Here is a 15,318-nt window from a genome sequence, read left to right as displayed (position 1 = left end):
GGAAGTATTGAGGAGGGAAGAAACTGGACTTCGAAGATATTCATAGTCTTACAAAATCAAGGTCACCTCAAACAAAGAAAAACTTAAAGTGCTCCCCCAGCCCCTGCAAACTGTCTCTTGGTCTTTGTGAAAACCGTGGTGCTTAAGGAGCAAGGACGTAGTAGTGACAGCACTGCCTTGTGTGTCTGTGAGATCATCCCCTGGCATCGTAGAACTTTGTACAACTGTTAAGTCACTAGTAAAAAGAGAAGAGGAGAAGAATGTTGCTCCCTCTCTACCTACACATTTCCCTTTCTTTGTTGGAGAATTGATTTCAAAACAAGTGCAGCAAATTGGCCATGGAGTTTCTGCAGATGCTCACTCCTCTGGTTGCTCTTTCTGATAACTGTGTGTACACGTGCTTAAGTTTTGCCGCTTTTTCCAAAGAACTTTAAAAACAGCTGTGTGGTTATACTGTTCAGTATGAGATTCGTCGTGTAAATACTAGTATTTTTCTCTTTTTGGAAGAGTCAGAATGGGTAATCAATTCACCGCTGTGGCCTTGTGACAGACTGGATGTACTCAACCGGCATAATCTGCTGTGTACAATTGCGCACGAGGTCTTAGCCAAGAGTCTCTATAGACAAACATTTGAAGTTTTGCAGAATCTACCAGGTTTTCAGAATTCTCAAGGTATGTTTTTGAATTATCTCTTACCCATCTGGTAACTAACTGTTCATAGCAAGTAGTTCTCTACCTGTTTTGGTTTATATCTAGTAGATATTTAAATGAAATTTCTTAGTAAGGAAAAGGGATAATATTGTGTCCTTTGGGATAAAGTGGACGGAATGAGAAAGGATGGCGCTCAGTGAAGCAAGTAAGGAGGTGAGGGGCAGCTGCAGGACGGCTTCACTCAGACGCAGAATAGAGAGGACTGAGTCTACCAATGCGAAAACTAAATAAATAAATAACCTGTGTCAACCTACTTCTAAGACTGCAGAACTAGAGTGGTATCTATGGGGTGGGGACCGAGTCACAGACCTTCAGTGATGGGAGTGGTGAGAAGAGAGAAGAGGGAGGGAGGTGGGGGCCAGGTGAGGGCGCACCTGGTTAAGCACACATATTACAGGGCTCAAGGACCTGGGTTCAAGCTCCTGGTCCCCACCTGCAGGGGGAAAGCATCACGAGTAGTGAAGCAGGGCTGCAGGTGTCTCTCTCTTTCCCTCTCTACCTCCCCCTTCTCTCATGATTTCTGGCTGTCTCCAATAAATAAATAAATAAACTGAAAACAATTTAAAAAAAAAAGAAAAGGGAGGGATGGATAGATGGATGGATGCAGGGAAGGAAGGGAGAAAGAGGTATGACTGTGTTCTGACGAAGCCTCTTAGAGGAGAGCAGAGCAGAGCCGATGAGTAGGGTTTGTCCCACAGCCATACTTTCCTACCTCTTGCTAGAGGATGATGTTTATGTCGTCATGATACTTACAAATAGCATCAACGTGTATTCTGTTGTACCACAGTTTTTGCACAGTTGTTGAGTGCAATTTCAGTTTTCAGTATTATGTATAATATAGTAATAAAAATTGTGGCAGAAAATTCTTAAATGAAATTTCTTCCTGAAAAGTGTGATTTCTGCAGATTAAGCATGTACCCCCTAGTGCTTTTTTTTAAGAATCCTTATCTTTGGAATTATCAGCATTTGCTAAAAGTACTCAACGTCTTCCTCCCCCTATCTGTCAGGTGATCAGCAAAAAATGCATTTAAGTGCCCCCAGAACACTTCCTTTCTGTTTTTTTCTTATCATTCCTATGAAAGAGTTCAGAGCATGACTCGCTCTGACTGAGGGTGGCACTCCGAGTCAGGTCTGGGTCCTCAGGATCTCCTGTGCTGTCGTGTTGAGATATCTCCCTAGCTCAAGATTCATATTTTGACAGAACCTAGCACTCGAACGAGGAAGCATACTTTTTTAAATCACTTAACTGTAGAGACTAGTTTCCATGGCCTTGGAATATAAGCAAACATGGAATAGATGGAAGAGGTTAGCAAATGACAAGTTCAAGTCCGGGTGGCAGTGGCAGGCAGTATTCCTCAGTGGTGCAGCTCATCATATAGGAAGAGAAAGAGGGGGGTTTGAGCCCGTTGGCCTCTCTCTCCTGACCTTGAGTTAGCACACAATGAAGCTTCCCTGTTCTTTGTCACAGTTGTTGTTACAGAAAGTGTCTCTGGTGGTAATGTTTTGGAAAAGCCTAAAAGTCAGGAGATGAATTTCCTGATAAGGCTTGGAACACTGAAAGACCCTCTAGAGATAAGCTGTAGGTCACAGACTCCGCTGGCTGGACGTAGGGCTATAAGGAGTTGTCTGCAAGGTGATTCCACTTTCTTCTGCGTGAAGAATATAAAGAAATGGAAATAACCTGTAAAGGATCCTTTCAATTTGAGAGTGACTGCTGAGGAGGAGATGATTTCCTCATGTGGGAAATAGAAGTCTGAAAGGAACTGGAGACAGAACGCCAAGTGAACTGATGTGATGAGTGGAGGCACTGAAGACGCTGTCACCCGGGGCTCACAGACAGGTGCTGCTGCAGCCCTGCGGCATGGCCTCACTTCCCCCCGTGCTCTTCTCCGGACGCTTCTGTTGTCAGAGTGCTAACGTGCTGGCAGTTAGTGACTGGCTGCCTTTGTGTTTGGGGGCGCAGAGGGGGAAGGGAAGTGGTAAGGGACAGACACCTCAGAGATTCAGATCAGTTTCATTGTCTCACCTCTTCTTTTCAGAAACCGTGGCTGTCTCACAGTACAGCCTCCTTTTTAACAAGCTTCTAGATGCGTGTTTAGAGAGCAGCAGTCTTAGTATGTCATCCTCCGTGGCAGAATTTATGGTTTCAAAGAACATCCCTATTGAATTTTCCTTCCTCAGAAGACTGATTACTTGTTTAGGAAGGAGCTGTTTGTGGCTGAAAGCCAGAGCCCACTATAAAAGTAAGTCACAGTTTTAAGCCTCTTATTTAATATATCTGTTTTCATTTTCTGATCCTGAATCCTTGTATCTTTTTATCTTGTATAATATTTATGATGAAGCATTCAAATACATAAGTAAAGCGGTCACTACACATTCGGAGAGAGCATGTCGGCAGACCTCTGCTCCCTGGCGGCCGGCTTCTCCTCTTTGCAGCGGGTTTCCTCTGCATATCAGCGTGGCGCTGGAGGTGCAGTGCAAAGGAAGCAAGAAGCGGGACCGGAACCGCCTGACAGATCTTACCAGTTCACAGGAACGAGACAGTCCAGGGGCCGGGTGGGGCAGATAGGGGGGTGGCGCACCTGGTTGAGCACATGTTAACAGTGCTCAAGGACCCAGGTTCAAGCCCCCAGTCCCCACCTGCAGGAGGAAAGCTTTGTGAGTGGTGAGGTGAAGCAGTGCTGCAGGTGTCTCTCTGTCTATCTCTCCTCTTTACCTCCCCCTCACTTCTCGATTTCAGACTGTCTCTATCCAATAAATTATTATAGAGATAATAAATTTTTTAAAAGACAGTTTGGCCAAATGAAAATGAGTATATTATCCCTGCTCTATTCCTAGTCTTCATATGTAAGAGTGGGCTTCTGTTTGGTGGTTTGTTTTTGCCTCCAGGGTTATCGCTGGGGCTGAGTGCCTGCACCATGAATCCACTGCTCCTGGTAGTTTTTTGTTTTTTCCTTTTTCCTTTTTATCGACTGAGACAGAGAGAAACTGAGAGAGATGGGAAAGAAGATAGAGGGAGAGAAAGCTAGATACCTGCAGACCTGCTTCACCACTCATGAAGTGCCCCCACCTCGCGCACAGGCAGGCAGGAGCCAGGGGCTCGAACCTGGATCTTTGAGCAGTCCTTGTGCCTAGTACTATGTGTACTTAACCTGCTGTGCCACCACCCGGCCCCGCAAGAGTGGTTTTCTAGCAGAACACAGAGGAAGTACAGAGCTATTACAGTTCAACATGGCAGCTGTTTTTCATGACTTCTACTTAGAGAACTTTATTCTCTGTAATTGTTCCTAACAGTATCTTCCCTCATAAAGCCTAGAAAACTAATGTTTTCTCTAGTTTCAGCCACAAACAAGGTTTTATTTTTTTTAATTTGGAGATCTATTTGGCTTTACTGACTTGAGTGATTCATGAATTGGGAAGCATCTCATTGAGAAAGAATGGTGCTCCTCTTTTTTTAAATTGATTTAATAATGATCAACAAGACCATCGGATAATGGGTACAGTTCCACAGTCGAGCTCCAGTGGCACAGTCGGTCAGCGTGCGGTACTTACACAGTTCCACACAGTTCCCACCACCAGAGCTCCACATCCCATCCCGTCCATCGGAAGCCTTCCCATTTTTTTATCCCCTTGGGAGCAAGGACCCAGGATCATTATGGGGAGCAGAAGGTGGGAGGTCTGGCTTCTGTAGTTGCTTCTCTGCTGGACATGGGTGTTGGCAGGTGGATCCACACCCCCAGCCCATCTCTGTCTGTCCCTCGTGGGGCAGGGCTCTGGGGAGGTGGGGCTCCAGGACACATGGTAAGGGCGTCTGCCCGGGGAGGTCAGCATGGCGTCATGGCAGCACCTGCAGCTCGGTGGATCCTGTGCAGCCTCCGCTTGCCAGCCTAGAGGTGGGTCATATGTCTCTGCCTTGGTTCCACTTTCACCACTCCTGCATACTCCCCCACCACTGGCCTGGGAATCCTGCCCTCCCCTGAAATTCCCAGGTTTAAAGCCACCTCTGCACAGAACATGCCGGTGTTATCTTCAAGCCGCCACCTTGGCTCTGCCCCCAGTGGTGCTCCTTGTGTAGTATAGGTAGTGAGACAGAAAGCTGTGCCTTGTAGACTCTTCATTTAAACAAGCTGCTTCTGCCTCTGCAGTAATCTGTCTCGGCTTGTTACTTCTACCACGTAAATGACAGACGTGCCACTTGTCTGTAGCCACCGTGCCGGATTTATCAAGCACACCGACCACCTACAGCAACAAGAGCCTTTCTGAGCATGGCAGTGTTTCAGACTGTCCGCAGTGACCAGCTTAGGAGGGGCCAGCTTTTCGGCAATGTAATGCATTGCAGAGAGGATAAGGCTGCCTGTTTTAAGTTGCAGACATGCACATGCACAGAATCAAAAGCTTTGAAATTATAAGCTTTCAGCAGTGACCAGAAATTTAGAGGAAAAGCAGCCTTGTTTGTTGAAACATTCATTTCAAGGTTGTGGTTAGGTTTCAGCTCACAAAGTGTGCTCTAAATCCTCGAGTATAGTTGTGCCATTTGGGGAAATGTGATGAGGAAGTGTACTCCACAGGCACAAAGCTTCAACTTAGAAACTTCAGTGAGGTGGCACTAATCCTTTAGTTTTGAGCTGGAAGTAAACTTGTGCATTGTAGCAGCTAAAATGAACAGGCTTTTGTTTGTTTTGTTTTTAATTAGTAACAACTTTACTGGGGCCTAGGAGCCAGCTTGTCCTGTAGAGCCCACTGCCTTGTAAGATCCCGGGTTTGAGCCCCAGCACCACATGGGGTCCCCGTGGACTCCATCGGAGGCGCTCCACGAATGATGGAGCGTTGCTGTGGTTTCCCTCCTCTCCTCACTCATCTCTCTTCCCTTTTCTCTTTTTCTCAAAGAAATGAAAGCTGGAAAGTCAGGTTAGAGAGGCCACTCATCGTAGTATCATCCATGTTCAAGGCCCGAGGCTCATTCGCTGGCACTAAAACCTTTCTGCAATCTGACGCGCTGCTTCCCACTGGGAAGGCGGCTGGGGCAGGACTTTGGTGGTGGCTAGGATACAGAGCCACGCCCTGTAGTCTTATGATACAGACCACTATTAATCGCAGCTTTTATAAAAATTATTTTCCTTTTCTGGGGGATTACTGTTTTACAGTCAACAGTGAATAGTTTGTACATTCATAACATTTCTGTTTTCCACATAACAATACAACCCCCACTAGGTCCTCTGTCATCCTTTTCCAGGACCTATATTCTCCTTCCCACCCACCCCAGAGTCTTTTACTTTGGTGCGAGACACCAATTCCAGTCCAGGATCTACTTGTGTTTTCTCTTCTGATCTTGTTTTTCAACTTCGGCCTGAGAGTGAGATCATCCCACATTCATCCTTCTGTTTCTGACTTATTTCACTCAACATGATTTCTTCAAGCTCCATCCAAGATGGGCTGAAAATGGTGAAATCACCTTTTTTTTTTTTTTTTTTTTTTTGCCTCCAGGTTTACTGCTGGGGCTCGGTGCCTACACTACAAACCCACTACTCCTGGAGGCCATTTTTCCCATTTTGTTGCCTTTGTTGTTACCCTTGTTGTTGCCATTATTGTTATCATTATTATTATTGTTGTTGCTGGATAGGACAGAGAGAAATTGAGAGAGGAGGGGAGACGGGGGGAGAAAGATAGACACCTGCAGACCTGCTTCACCACTTGTGAAGTGACTCCCCTGCAGGTGGGGAGCCGGGGGCTCGAACCGAGATCCTTATGCTGGTCCTTGCACTTTGTTCCATGTGCGCTTATCCCACTGCGCTACTGCCAGAACCCTGAAGTCACCACTTTTAATAGCTGAGTAGTATTCCATTGTGTATCTAGACTACAACTTTCTCAGCCACTCATCTGTTGTTGGACACCTGGGTTGCTTCCAGATTTTGGCTATTACAAATTGTGTTAAGCACAGCTTTTTAAAGTGACTGGGAATGAGTATATATAATTCTATACTATACGTCTCACCCATGGTATATTTACAGTTACAACTTTAGAACATTCTAAACTTAGAAGTTTTTCATCATGCCAGAAAGAAAGTCCATTATCTATGAAAGCAGTCTTTCAGCCATACTGATAATCTGTTTTTAGAGGCTTTAACCTACTTTAATAACTTCATCACTATATAAACAATGCACCCCCATATTATGTAAAAACTACCTTTTATTCTTCCACTACTAACCTAATTCATACATCAGAGAATTAAGCTGATCGTGGAGAACAGTTTACCCAACTAACACTGAGTAACAGTTGAGACGGCCAGGCTGTCAGTGTGCGCTCTCACTCGACCTTCAGCTGCACTGTCCTGGGTCCCCGTCCTGCCTCTACTTCCACTACTTGTCACATGAGCTTTCACTGCACATTCTGTGACTGTCCTTCACTCTCAATGGCTTGTACTGGCTTCTGTGCCAAACTCACCCAAAGGAGAGTGTCTTTGACTAATAAAGTTACCCTCCTAGTGCTCCTGACTCCTTCTGCCTAGTTCCAAAAGTGCCATCTGTCAGAGCTAAAAACCAGAAAGGGGGAGAGGTTATTAGTTCGCCATTCCATTGCTTCCTCCCATCCACCCCAACAAAGTGGGAGTTTTTGTTTTATTTTTCATGTTTTATTTTGGGAGGGAAGTAATGTAAGTTTTTACTCCATTTTGTTTTTTTTAATTGGAAAAGTAAAACAGGAATGCATAGAAATCATACCTACCAGTAGGTAGGAAATAGTCAGTAGCAATCATCTTGGTGGAAATCCAGAATCTGGAATCAGGGTTTACTTGAGAGACTCCTCCTTTAACATGGGGTCACTATAGTCGCTTAAAAGGTAGCGAGTTGGGGCCTGGGCGGTAGCGCAGAGGGTTAAGCTCACATGGCACAAAGTGCAAAGACCAGTGTGAGGATCCTGGTTCGAGCCCCCGGCTCCCCACCTGCAGGGGAGTCACTTTATAGGTGGTGAAGCAGGTCTGCAGGGGTGTCTCTTTCTCTCCTCCTCTCTGTCTACTCCTCCTCTCTCCATTTTTGTCTGTCCCATCCAATAACAATGACATCAGTAACAACAATGATAAAACAAGGACAACAAAATGAAAAAAAAGAAAAGCCTCCAGGAGCGGTGGATTCGCGGTGCAGACACCAAGCCCCAGCAATAACCCTGGAGGCAAAGAAAAACGTAGCGAGTTACCAGGCTGAGATTAGCTGGGTTTAGCACAGATACATAGTAAGGTCCTCAACTATCAGCCACCATCAGCCACATTAAAGAGGCTCATAAAGAAATGTAAGGGGGCCGGGCGGTGGCGCATCTGGTTGAGCGCATGTGTTACAGTGTGCCAGGGACCCAGGTTCAAGTCCCTGCTCCCCACCTGCAGGGGGAAAGTTTCACAAGTGGAGAAGCAGGGCTGCAGGTGTCTCTCTGTCTCTCTCCCTATTTCCCCCTTCGTCTCAACTTCTGCCTGTCTCTATTCAAATAAATAAATATAACCAAAAAAATTTATTTACCTCCAGGGGTATCACTGGGGCTTGGTGCCTGCACTATGAATCCACTGCTCCTAGAGGCTGTTTTTCCCTTGTTGTTGCCCTTGTTTATCATCCTCATTGTCGTTATTATTATTGCTGCTGTTGTTGGATAGGACAGAGGAAAATGGAGAGAGGAGGGGAAGACGGGGAGAGAGAGACAGACCTGTGCGGCAACCCCTGCAGGTGGGGAAGGGAGGACTCGGACCGGGACTCCTCACGCCATCCTTGTGCTTTGTGCGGCCTGCGCTTAACCCGCTGCACTACCGCCCAGCCCCCAACAAAAAAAATTTAGAGTAACTTTAGTCACCCAATGTTTGTACAGATTTATATTCATTTTAGAAAATAGAACAATATAGTGTGACATATACACAGTTTGGGTGGATGTCCTAACACTTTAGAGGATATCACCAATATCACTATACTAAGTACATAAAGCATTTATTAGTGACTTAATATTGACTTACAAATATATAAGGCAATAGGGGTATAATTCCACACCATTCCCACCATCAGAGTTCTATGAGCGCATAAAGTGTTTCAAAGTTAAGTTTCTTTAAAATAAAAATCTTAGAACATGAATTGATAAGTATAGCAACAACACACTAACCATCTCCAGGATAGAAATGTATTTTATTCATTTTTATATCTAGTGCTTATTAACTCAGGGTAGATAGGCAGTTAGAATAGCAAATTTACACAGACCTCATACAATAGCACCATAAGAGACTCATGGTGTAATAACCGCGCAAGTAAAACATTCAAGCTACAATTTCTGTTTCTACATTTCAGATTCATAATTCAAGATGGGCAGTAATCGCAAACATAGTACTAGTAGACCAGGTCCCATTAAGACAAAAGCCAGGTGGCTGTTCTGGAAATTGAATCCTTCTCAAAGTTGTACTGGCTGTGCCATGAAAGTAATGAGCAGTTGTCATAATGAAGCCGATAAGTCATTTGTCAGTTTTTCACATCCCCAAATGTCAGAATTTTTAACAAAAGTCTCCAGAGCATCTGACCCAAGTCTCAGGTGTACTAGGGTGAGCTCACTACCGCGTGACTCGGTGTGTGATGACCGCATCTAATGTGGAGAGTTATTCTTGAACATAAGCATCACCTGTGGCTGTTTGGGGACTCAAAGTTTGATCTGTCGTTTGATTTTTCAGGTGCCCTTTCATTAGGCTGCTACCCACCACTGGAGGGAAATTTATACCGAAAACTTCTTCTGGTTCCATCTTACTTGTCTGAGATTGAAATGCTTTTAGCCATTGAAATCTTCCTGGTATCTAATGCTAGCAGTATTCAGAGTCCTGGGAATTCTACACAGTCACTGCAGATAGTTTTGAAAAGGTTGGTTGGTATAACTTGTAACTACTAACTCGGGAAGACAAGTCATGGCTCCCCACACCTGTCCAAGGATTGTGACTGTTTTGTATGTGTGTCAGTGTGTGTTAAGTAAATATACAGCAGTATCTGTGTATGTAAATAGTTTACTGTGTATACCTGTATTTTACTAGTTACATACATGTGTGCATTTTTACATGCCTGGGTAACATGTCTGAGAAAAGATTTGGCCTATTTGGAATTTAGAACCAAACAAGCCAGTAGCATTCAGTAAACACATTTAACAACTGCAGTGATGTTATATGTTCAAACAGATGGGTTTTGTTTAGGCATCTGGTGTATTTCCCTCATACCTAAAAATCAGTGTCGGTCAGCACAGAGGGTCTAAGGAGCAGGTCTGGAAGAGAAGTCATGGCCGTTGTCTGGCTACAGTGAGAACCCTGTTGAAAATAAAGACATCAGCCTAGTTTCTACATTATAGACGCATCAACATTGTGATGTGGCAGCAAGACCAGGGTGGCAGCATTCAGATAATTCTGCTGTTAGCTCCAAAAATCAATGTTTTCCCAGTTGTCTGTTAACTGCATATGAATCACCTCAGAGTCCCATGGTTTCAGACACCTCACTTGCATGTGACCCAGGTTCAGGTCCAGCCCCACCACCTTGAAGGACAGTTCTGTCATGGTTTCTGTCCCTCCTTGCCTCTAACACACACACACACTCACTCACACATACACACACTCACTCAGCGCAGCTCAGCTGCATGCTTGTGAGCACCCCCAAGGCCACGAGTGGGATGCTGCTTCTGTCTCCCATAGGAAATCTTCCCTCATATGATTTAATAATAAAGTACTTCTTGTTTTGTTTTTCAGTAATTTAGCTTTTATTATTATTATTTGGTGATTTAATAATGATCAACAACAAGACTGTGGGATAAGAGGGGTACAATTCCACCACCAGAGTTCCCTGTCCCATCCCCTCCATTGGAAGCTTCCCTATTCTTTATCCCTCTGGGAGTCTGGACCCAAATTCTTTATGGGGAGCAGAAGGTGGGAATTCTGGCTTCTGTCATTGCTTCTCCGCTGGACATGGGTGTTGGCAGGTGGATCCACACCCCCAGCCTGTCTCTGTCTTTCCCTAGTGGGGCAGGGCTCTGGGGAGGGGGGGTTCCAGGACACATTGCTAAAGCAGCTGTTACCTTAGTTCTTGTAGATTAGGGCTGGGAGATATCTTAATGTTGTGCAAAATGACTGGTGCTTGAGGCTTCAGTCTCTAGCACAACCATAAGCCAGAGCTAAACAGTGCTCTTGTAAAAATAGTAATGGTGATAAAAAACAAAACAAGTTTCTGTAGGGCTGGAATTTGCTGATGCTCCTTCGTGATCAGCAAGGAGTCAGGGTGCGGTCAGGAGGCGCAGTGTCCTACCTGGCTTTTCTTGGTCCAGAACCATTTCTCAGGAAGTCCACCACCAAGGAAGACTTGGTTCACACAGCTCTCCATAAGTTCCTTGAGTACCTCATGATAAGACAGCTGATTTTTTTGAGTGAGCAGTTCAAGAGAGAAAGGGCAGAGAAGAAACAGATATTTATTACCTGGATTCAGAACTAAAGTTTGAGGGTTTCACCCTATTTGTAGATCTGCCATAGTTTTTTAAAAGATTTATTTTAATTCTGGGAGAGAGAGTAAGAACACGCCAGAACATCCTAGCACGTGTGGTATCAGGATTCAAGCTCTAGACCTCATGCTCCCATGGTCAGTATTCTAACCACTACACTATCTCCCTATCACAGCTTTATGGGTCCTCATATAAGACAAGACCCCCCAGTTGGAGACGAAGGTCTTAATTTAAAACATGTAATACAGGCAGGTAGGTGATTAGCTGAATATTTGTATTTCTCCCTCTTGCTCCCAAGTCCCACAGGCTGGCCCAAATGGATATCCACACATGCTGTGGGTTTTGTTACAGCAAATTGAGTCATTGTATAGAACCCAAATCCTTTATAACAGGTCATTAGCATAACTGTGTCCCTTTCTTCTGCACCTTGTAAAACTATAAGCCATCCGGCTCTTGTCTTTCAAGGTTGTTCACTAAATAAACACGCCTGAAATCTACAACAAGGGTTCAGTGTCTCTTCTCAGAACTTAGGAAATGCAAGAGGCCACTGAAACTTGTTATCTAAGGTCTATGACCAAAGTTATATACTGCCATTTCTGCTATTTTTTATAACAAACTGGTCATTTCATCTCACACCCAGCAGGCAGGGAAAGAAATAATTTATATTAGAAACTTTGGTTTTTAAATTGACTAAAATTAGTGTTTTGTTTTTCTTTCTATAGCTCTTAAGTTTTTAATGGTTTCGTTTGCCAAAGTATGGCATGAGCCTTCTGGGCTCCCCATCATCCTAGTGAGGTTTCTCCTAGTTTTCTGGTCCCCACACGTAGGCGGCCTCTTCATGATACTTGAATCTTGAGGGTGTTTGTCACTTTTTCTTTTCTTTTCTTTTTTTTAACCAGAGCACTGTTCAGCTCTGGCTTATGGTGGGCAGGGATCGAACCTGGGACTTTGGAGCCTCAGGCATGAGAGTCTGTTTGCAGAACCATTATGCTATCTACCCTCCATCTTGAGGGTATTTGTAATTCCACTGTATAGCTAGTGTCATGCCTGGATCTTTGATCTCATCCAAGTCACTATTGTTCTCTAGTTATTATTACCCTACTGAGACCTACCTTGTTACACTAACTTCTGTGAGAGAATTTCATCTTTAGACTTTCAAGAACTATACATCAGTTTGTATGTGCCCAGCCTCAGACACTCCAGGTATCCATCCAATGCTAAGACGAGAGGTACTAGAAAGTACCTGGCCAAGCTTTCCTCTCTGACCACTGGTTCCTCTTCCAAGTAGAAGAGAACTCCCTCCCACAATTCTGGGCCATCCTGGCAGTAAACAAGTTGGTTCTTTTTTGGACCTTGCTAGAGGCACCAGACACCCAGAACAGAACACACTGAACACAAGAAAATGAAGCCCAAGGACCAAGAAAGCAGCTCACTTAGTGCACTGCCTTGCCGTATTGGTGACCAGGTTCCAGTCTGACCCCACCCACTAGTGCTATGGCCGGTCTCTCTCTCTCTCTCTCTTAAAATGGAAGAAAAAAAAAGTGAAGCCTAGTAAAACAGATCTCTTGCATACTCCCTACCCCTCTTTAGGAAATGATCAGAAGGTTATGAATTGTATAAAATTTGGAGACTTGTAGATAAGGCATTAGAAACATTGATGCTAGCACTTGATAAAATACTTTAAGTCAGGACTAAGGAAAATAACCTTAGTTATTTTCAGTAAAGGTATATAAGCTACAATTTGTTACAAAATATACATAGCAAAATACATTGGCTTAGAATTTAAAATAGCCAATATCAAAGTATCTGAATATTAGTAACTCAAATCTTATTGAATATGGTATGCATATAATGAGTGCTTATGCAGTAATTTAAAATAGAAAGATGAAGTTTATTAGTTGCATTCTAGATCAGACTTTCAAACTGCTAGTTGTAGCCCAGTTGATTAGTGAAGTCGATTCAGGCAGTTACATGCACTTCATTAAAGTGAAAGCTTGGTGGGTTGCACCAAAGTAAAAGACTCGGGTCCTGGAACATGGCAGAGGCAGTAGTGGGGGTTGCATTGTTAATGGAAAACTGGGGAATGAAGGACGTGCAGACAATTTTACTGTCCACTGTAAACCATTAATCTCCCAATTTTTTTTTTTTTTAAAAAGTGAAAGACAAAATAGAGAGCACACTGTCGATAAAGGTAAGTCTCGTTTTGAAAAACATTTCAGATTTTAAGTGTGAGGATATATACTGGGTCACAATCTAAAATCTTATTGTACGTCTTAGAAATTTTGAAAGTTACTGTTAAAGGAATATAAAACTCATAGTTTATGCCCATAAATGGAGATGATCTTTTGAAGAAATTAATGGCTTCTTTTGAGAGGTTCTGATTGTGCAAGGTGTCCACTTCGTAGGTGTGAAGAGAACAAAGCTCGGAGCAAGGACGAGTACCAAGCAGCGGTGGAGAGACTAGTTATGGCCGTGCACATCTCGGACCCAAAGCTCTTCATTAAGCACCTGGCTGTCAATGTCAACAAGGAGCAGGTTTACAGTTTGGAGCACTGTTCCGCCCTGAAGTGGCTGAAAGAGAATATGAAGTGGGCTGGAAAGGTTTGGCTCTTCAATAACCATTAGTTAGTACAAGGTTTTCTTTTTTAAGTTCAAGAAATCACTGTTGGAAATAAAAGGAAATAGATGGTTCTCACTTTTGCCCTTTATTCATTTACAGTAACGGTGATCAAACACTGAAAGTCTGATTGCTGTGTGCCAATATAGTAGCTTTACTCAACAATGAAAAATGACTTCAGATTAATTTTTGGCCACTTTTTAATGTGGTAAATCCCCATTCTGAAGTCAAGACCGTGAAAATAATTACACTGCTGCAATGCATTTAGCGAGGGAAATGGAAATGCCGGCCTACTCTACCTGTCATGGAATACGGTAAAATACTGACAAAGATCCAAGCGATGAAATTCCAGAGTACCTTGAGAGGCGAACGTGCTAGCCTACCCTACGGAAACCCGACGGGACGGATCGGATCGGTGCCCACGGGGCTTCCCGCTGCGCTGGACCGCGGGGTCTGAAGCCCGGCCGCCGCCACGGAGCCCCACACAGTCGGCCGGGCTCTCCGCGGGCTCCCGCCTCGCCAAGGGGGGGGGAACGGGAGGGGGCAGTGTCACCCAAGGGGCGGGGCGGCGGGGGAACGGGAGGGGGCAGTGTCACCCAAGGGGCGGGGGGGGGGAACGGGAGGGGGCAGTGTCACCCAAGGGGCGGGGCGGCGGGGGAACGGGAGGGGGCAGTGTCACCCAAGGGGCGGGGGGGCGGGGGAACGGGAGGGGGCAGTGTCACCCAAGGGCGCGGGGGCGGGGGAACGGGAGGGGGCAGTGTCACCCAAGGGGCGGGGGGGCGGGAGGGGGCAGTGTCACCCAAGGGCGCGGGGGGGGGGGGGAACGGGAGGGGGCAGTGTCACCCAAGGGGCGGGGGTGGGGAACGGGAGGGGGCAGTGTCACCCACGGGGCGGGGGGGGGGCGGGAGGGGGCAGTGTCACCCAAGGGGCGGGGGCGGGAGGGGGTAGTGTCACCCAAGGGCGCGGGGGGGGGGAACGGGAGGGGGCAGTGTCACCCAAGGGGCGGGGGGGCGGGAGGGGGCAGTGTCACCCAAGGTGCGGGGGGGCGGGGGCGGGAGGGGGCAGTGTCACCCAAGGGGCGGGGGGGCGGGAGGGGACAGTGTCACCCAAGGTGCGGGGGCGGGAGGGGGCAGCGTCACCCAAGGGCGCGGGGGGAGGGGAGAGGGGGCGGAGGCGGACGGGCGCATGCGCGCTGCATGCCCACCCTCCCGGCTGCAGGCGGCAGCGCCATCGGTGCTCGGTCAGCCCTCCCTCCCAGCCCTTCACACCGACCTCCGGCCAGGCGCCGCCTCGCGGACCTGCATCTCGACCCCTCGCGCGCGCGCCCAGCTTGGCCCGCGGCCGCTGCTCCGCCACCCGCGGTAAGAGGCGCGGGCCCGCGTGACGTCAGGGGCGGAGCCTGTCGCGAGGCGACCCGGGGCGAAGGCCGGAGGGGCGGGGCAAGTGGGCGGGGCCCGGTGGGCGGGGAGACGAGGGGTAGAATCTGGTGGAGCGACGAGGGGCGGGGCTTGATG

At 46.4% G+C, this 15,318-nt stretch overlaps 3 protein-coding genes across 11 annotated transcripts in view; 2 read left to right on the top strand and 1 right to left on the bottom strand.

Annotated features, from left to right (window-relative positions):
• TOPAZ1 (testis and ovary specific TOPAZ 1) overlaps positions 1 to 13,878 on the top strand; it is a 66,872-nt gene extending 52,994 nt beyond the window's left edge. For 4 of the 6 annotated variants that reach the window (XM_060204845.1, XM_060204844.1, XM_060204848.1 and 1 more), the window contains 4 exons: positions 508 to 672; positions 2,751 to 2,954; positions 9,395 to 9,578; positions 13,593 to 13,878. In XM_060204845.1, the coding sequence (XP_060060828.1) occupies positions 508 to 672; positions 2,751 to 2,954; positions 9,395 to 9,578; positions 13,593 to 13,812 (773 nt within the window). In that variant the 3' untranslated portion in view covers positions 13,813 to 13,878. The remainder of the gene's footprint in view (positions 1 to 507; positions 673 to 2,750; positions 2,955 to 9,394; positions 9,579 to 13,592) is intronic. The other 2 variants (XM_060204846.1, XM_060204847.1) reach the window with 2 other exon arrangements.
• The window catches only part of ZNF445 (zinc finger protein 445), a 286,584-nt gene that overhangs the window by 193,682 nt on the left and 77,584 nt on the right, over positions 1 to 15,318 (bottom strand). The window lies entirely within an intron of this gene.
• TCAIM (T cell activation inhibitor, mitochondrial) overlaps positions 15,060 to 15,318 on the top strand; it is a 53,711-nt gene continuing 53,452 nt past the window's right edge. Inside the window, exon 1 of one of the 3 annotated variants that reach the window (XM_060204869.1) lies at positions 15,060 to 15,165. The gene's annotated coding sequence lies outside the window, so the exon portion shown is untranslated. The remainder of the gene's footprint in view (positions 15,166 to 15,318) is intronic. The other 2 variants (XM_060204870.1, XM_060204872.1) reach the window with 2 other exon arrangements.

This window comes from Erinaceus europaeus, chromosome 12 (genome assembly GCF_950295315.1).
Source record: "Erinaceus europaeus chromosome 12, mEriEur2.1, whole genome shotgun sequence".
Taxonomy (NCBI): Eukaryota; Metazoa; Chordata; class Mammalia; order Eulipotyphla; family Erinaceidae; genus Erinaceus; species Erinaceus europaeus.
The sequence above is the reverse complement of the archived record's forward strand: the minus strand, read 5'-3'. Positions and strand labels throughout refer to the sequence as shown.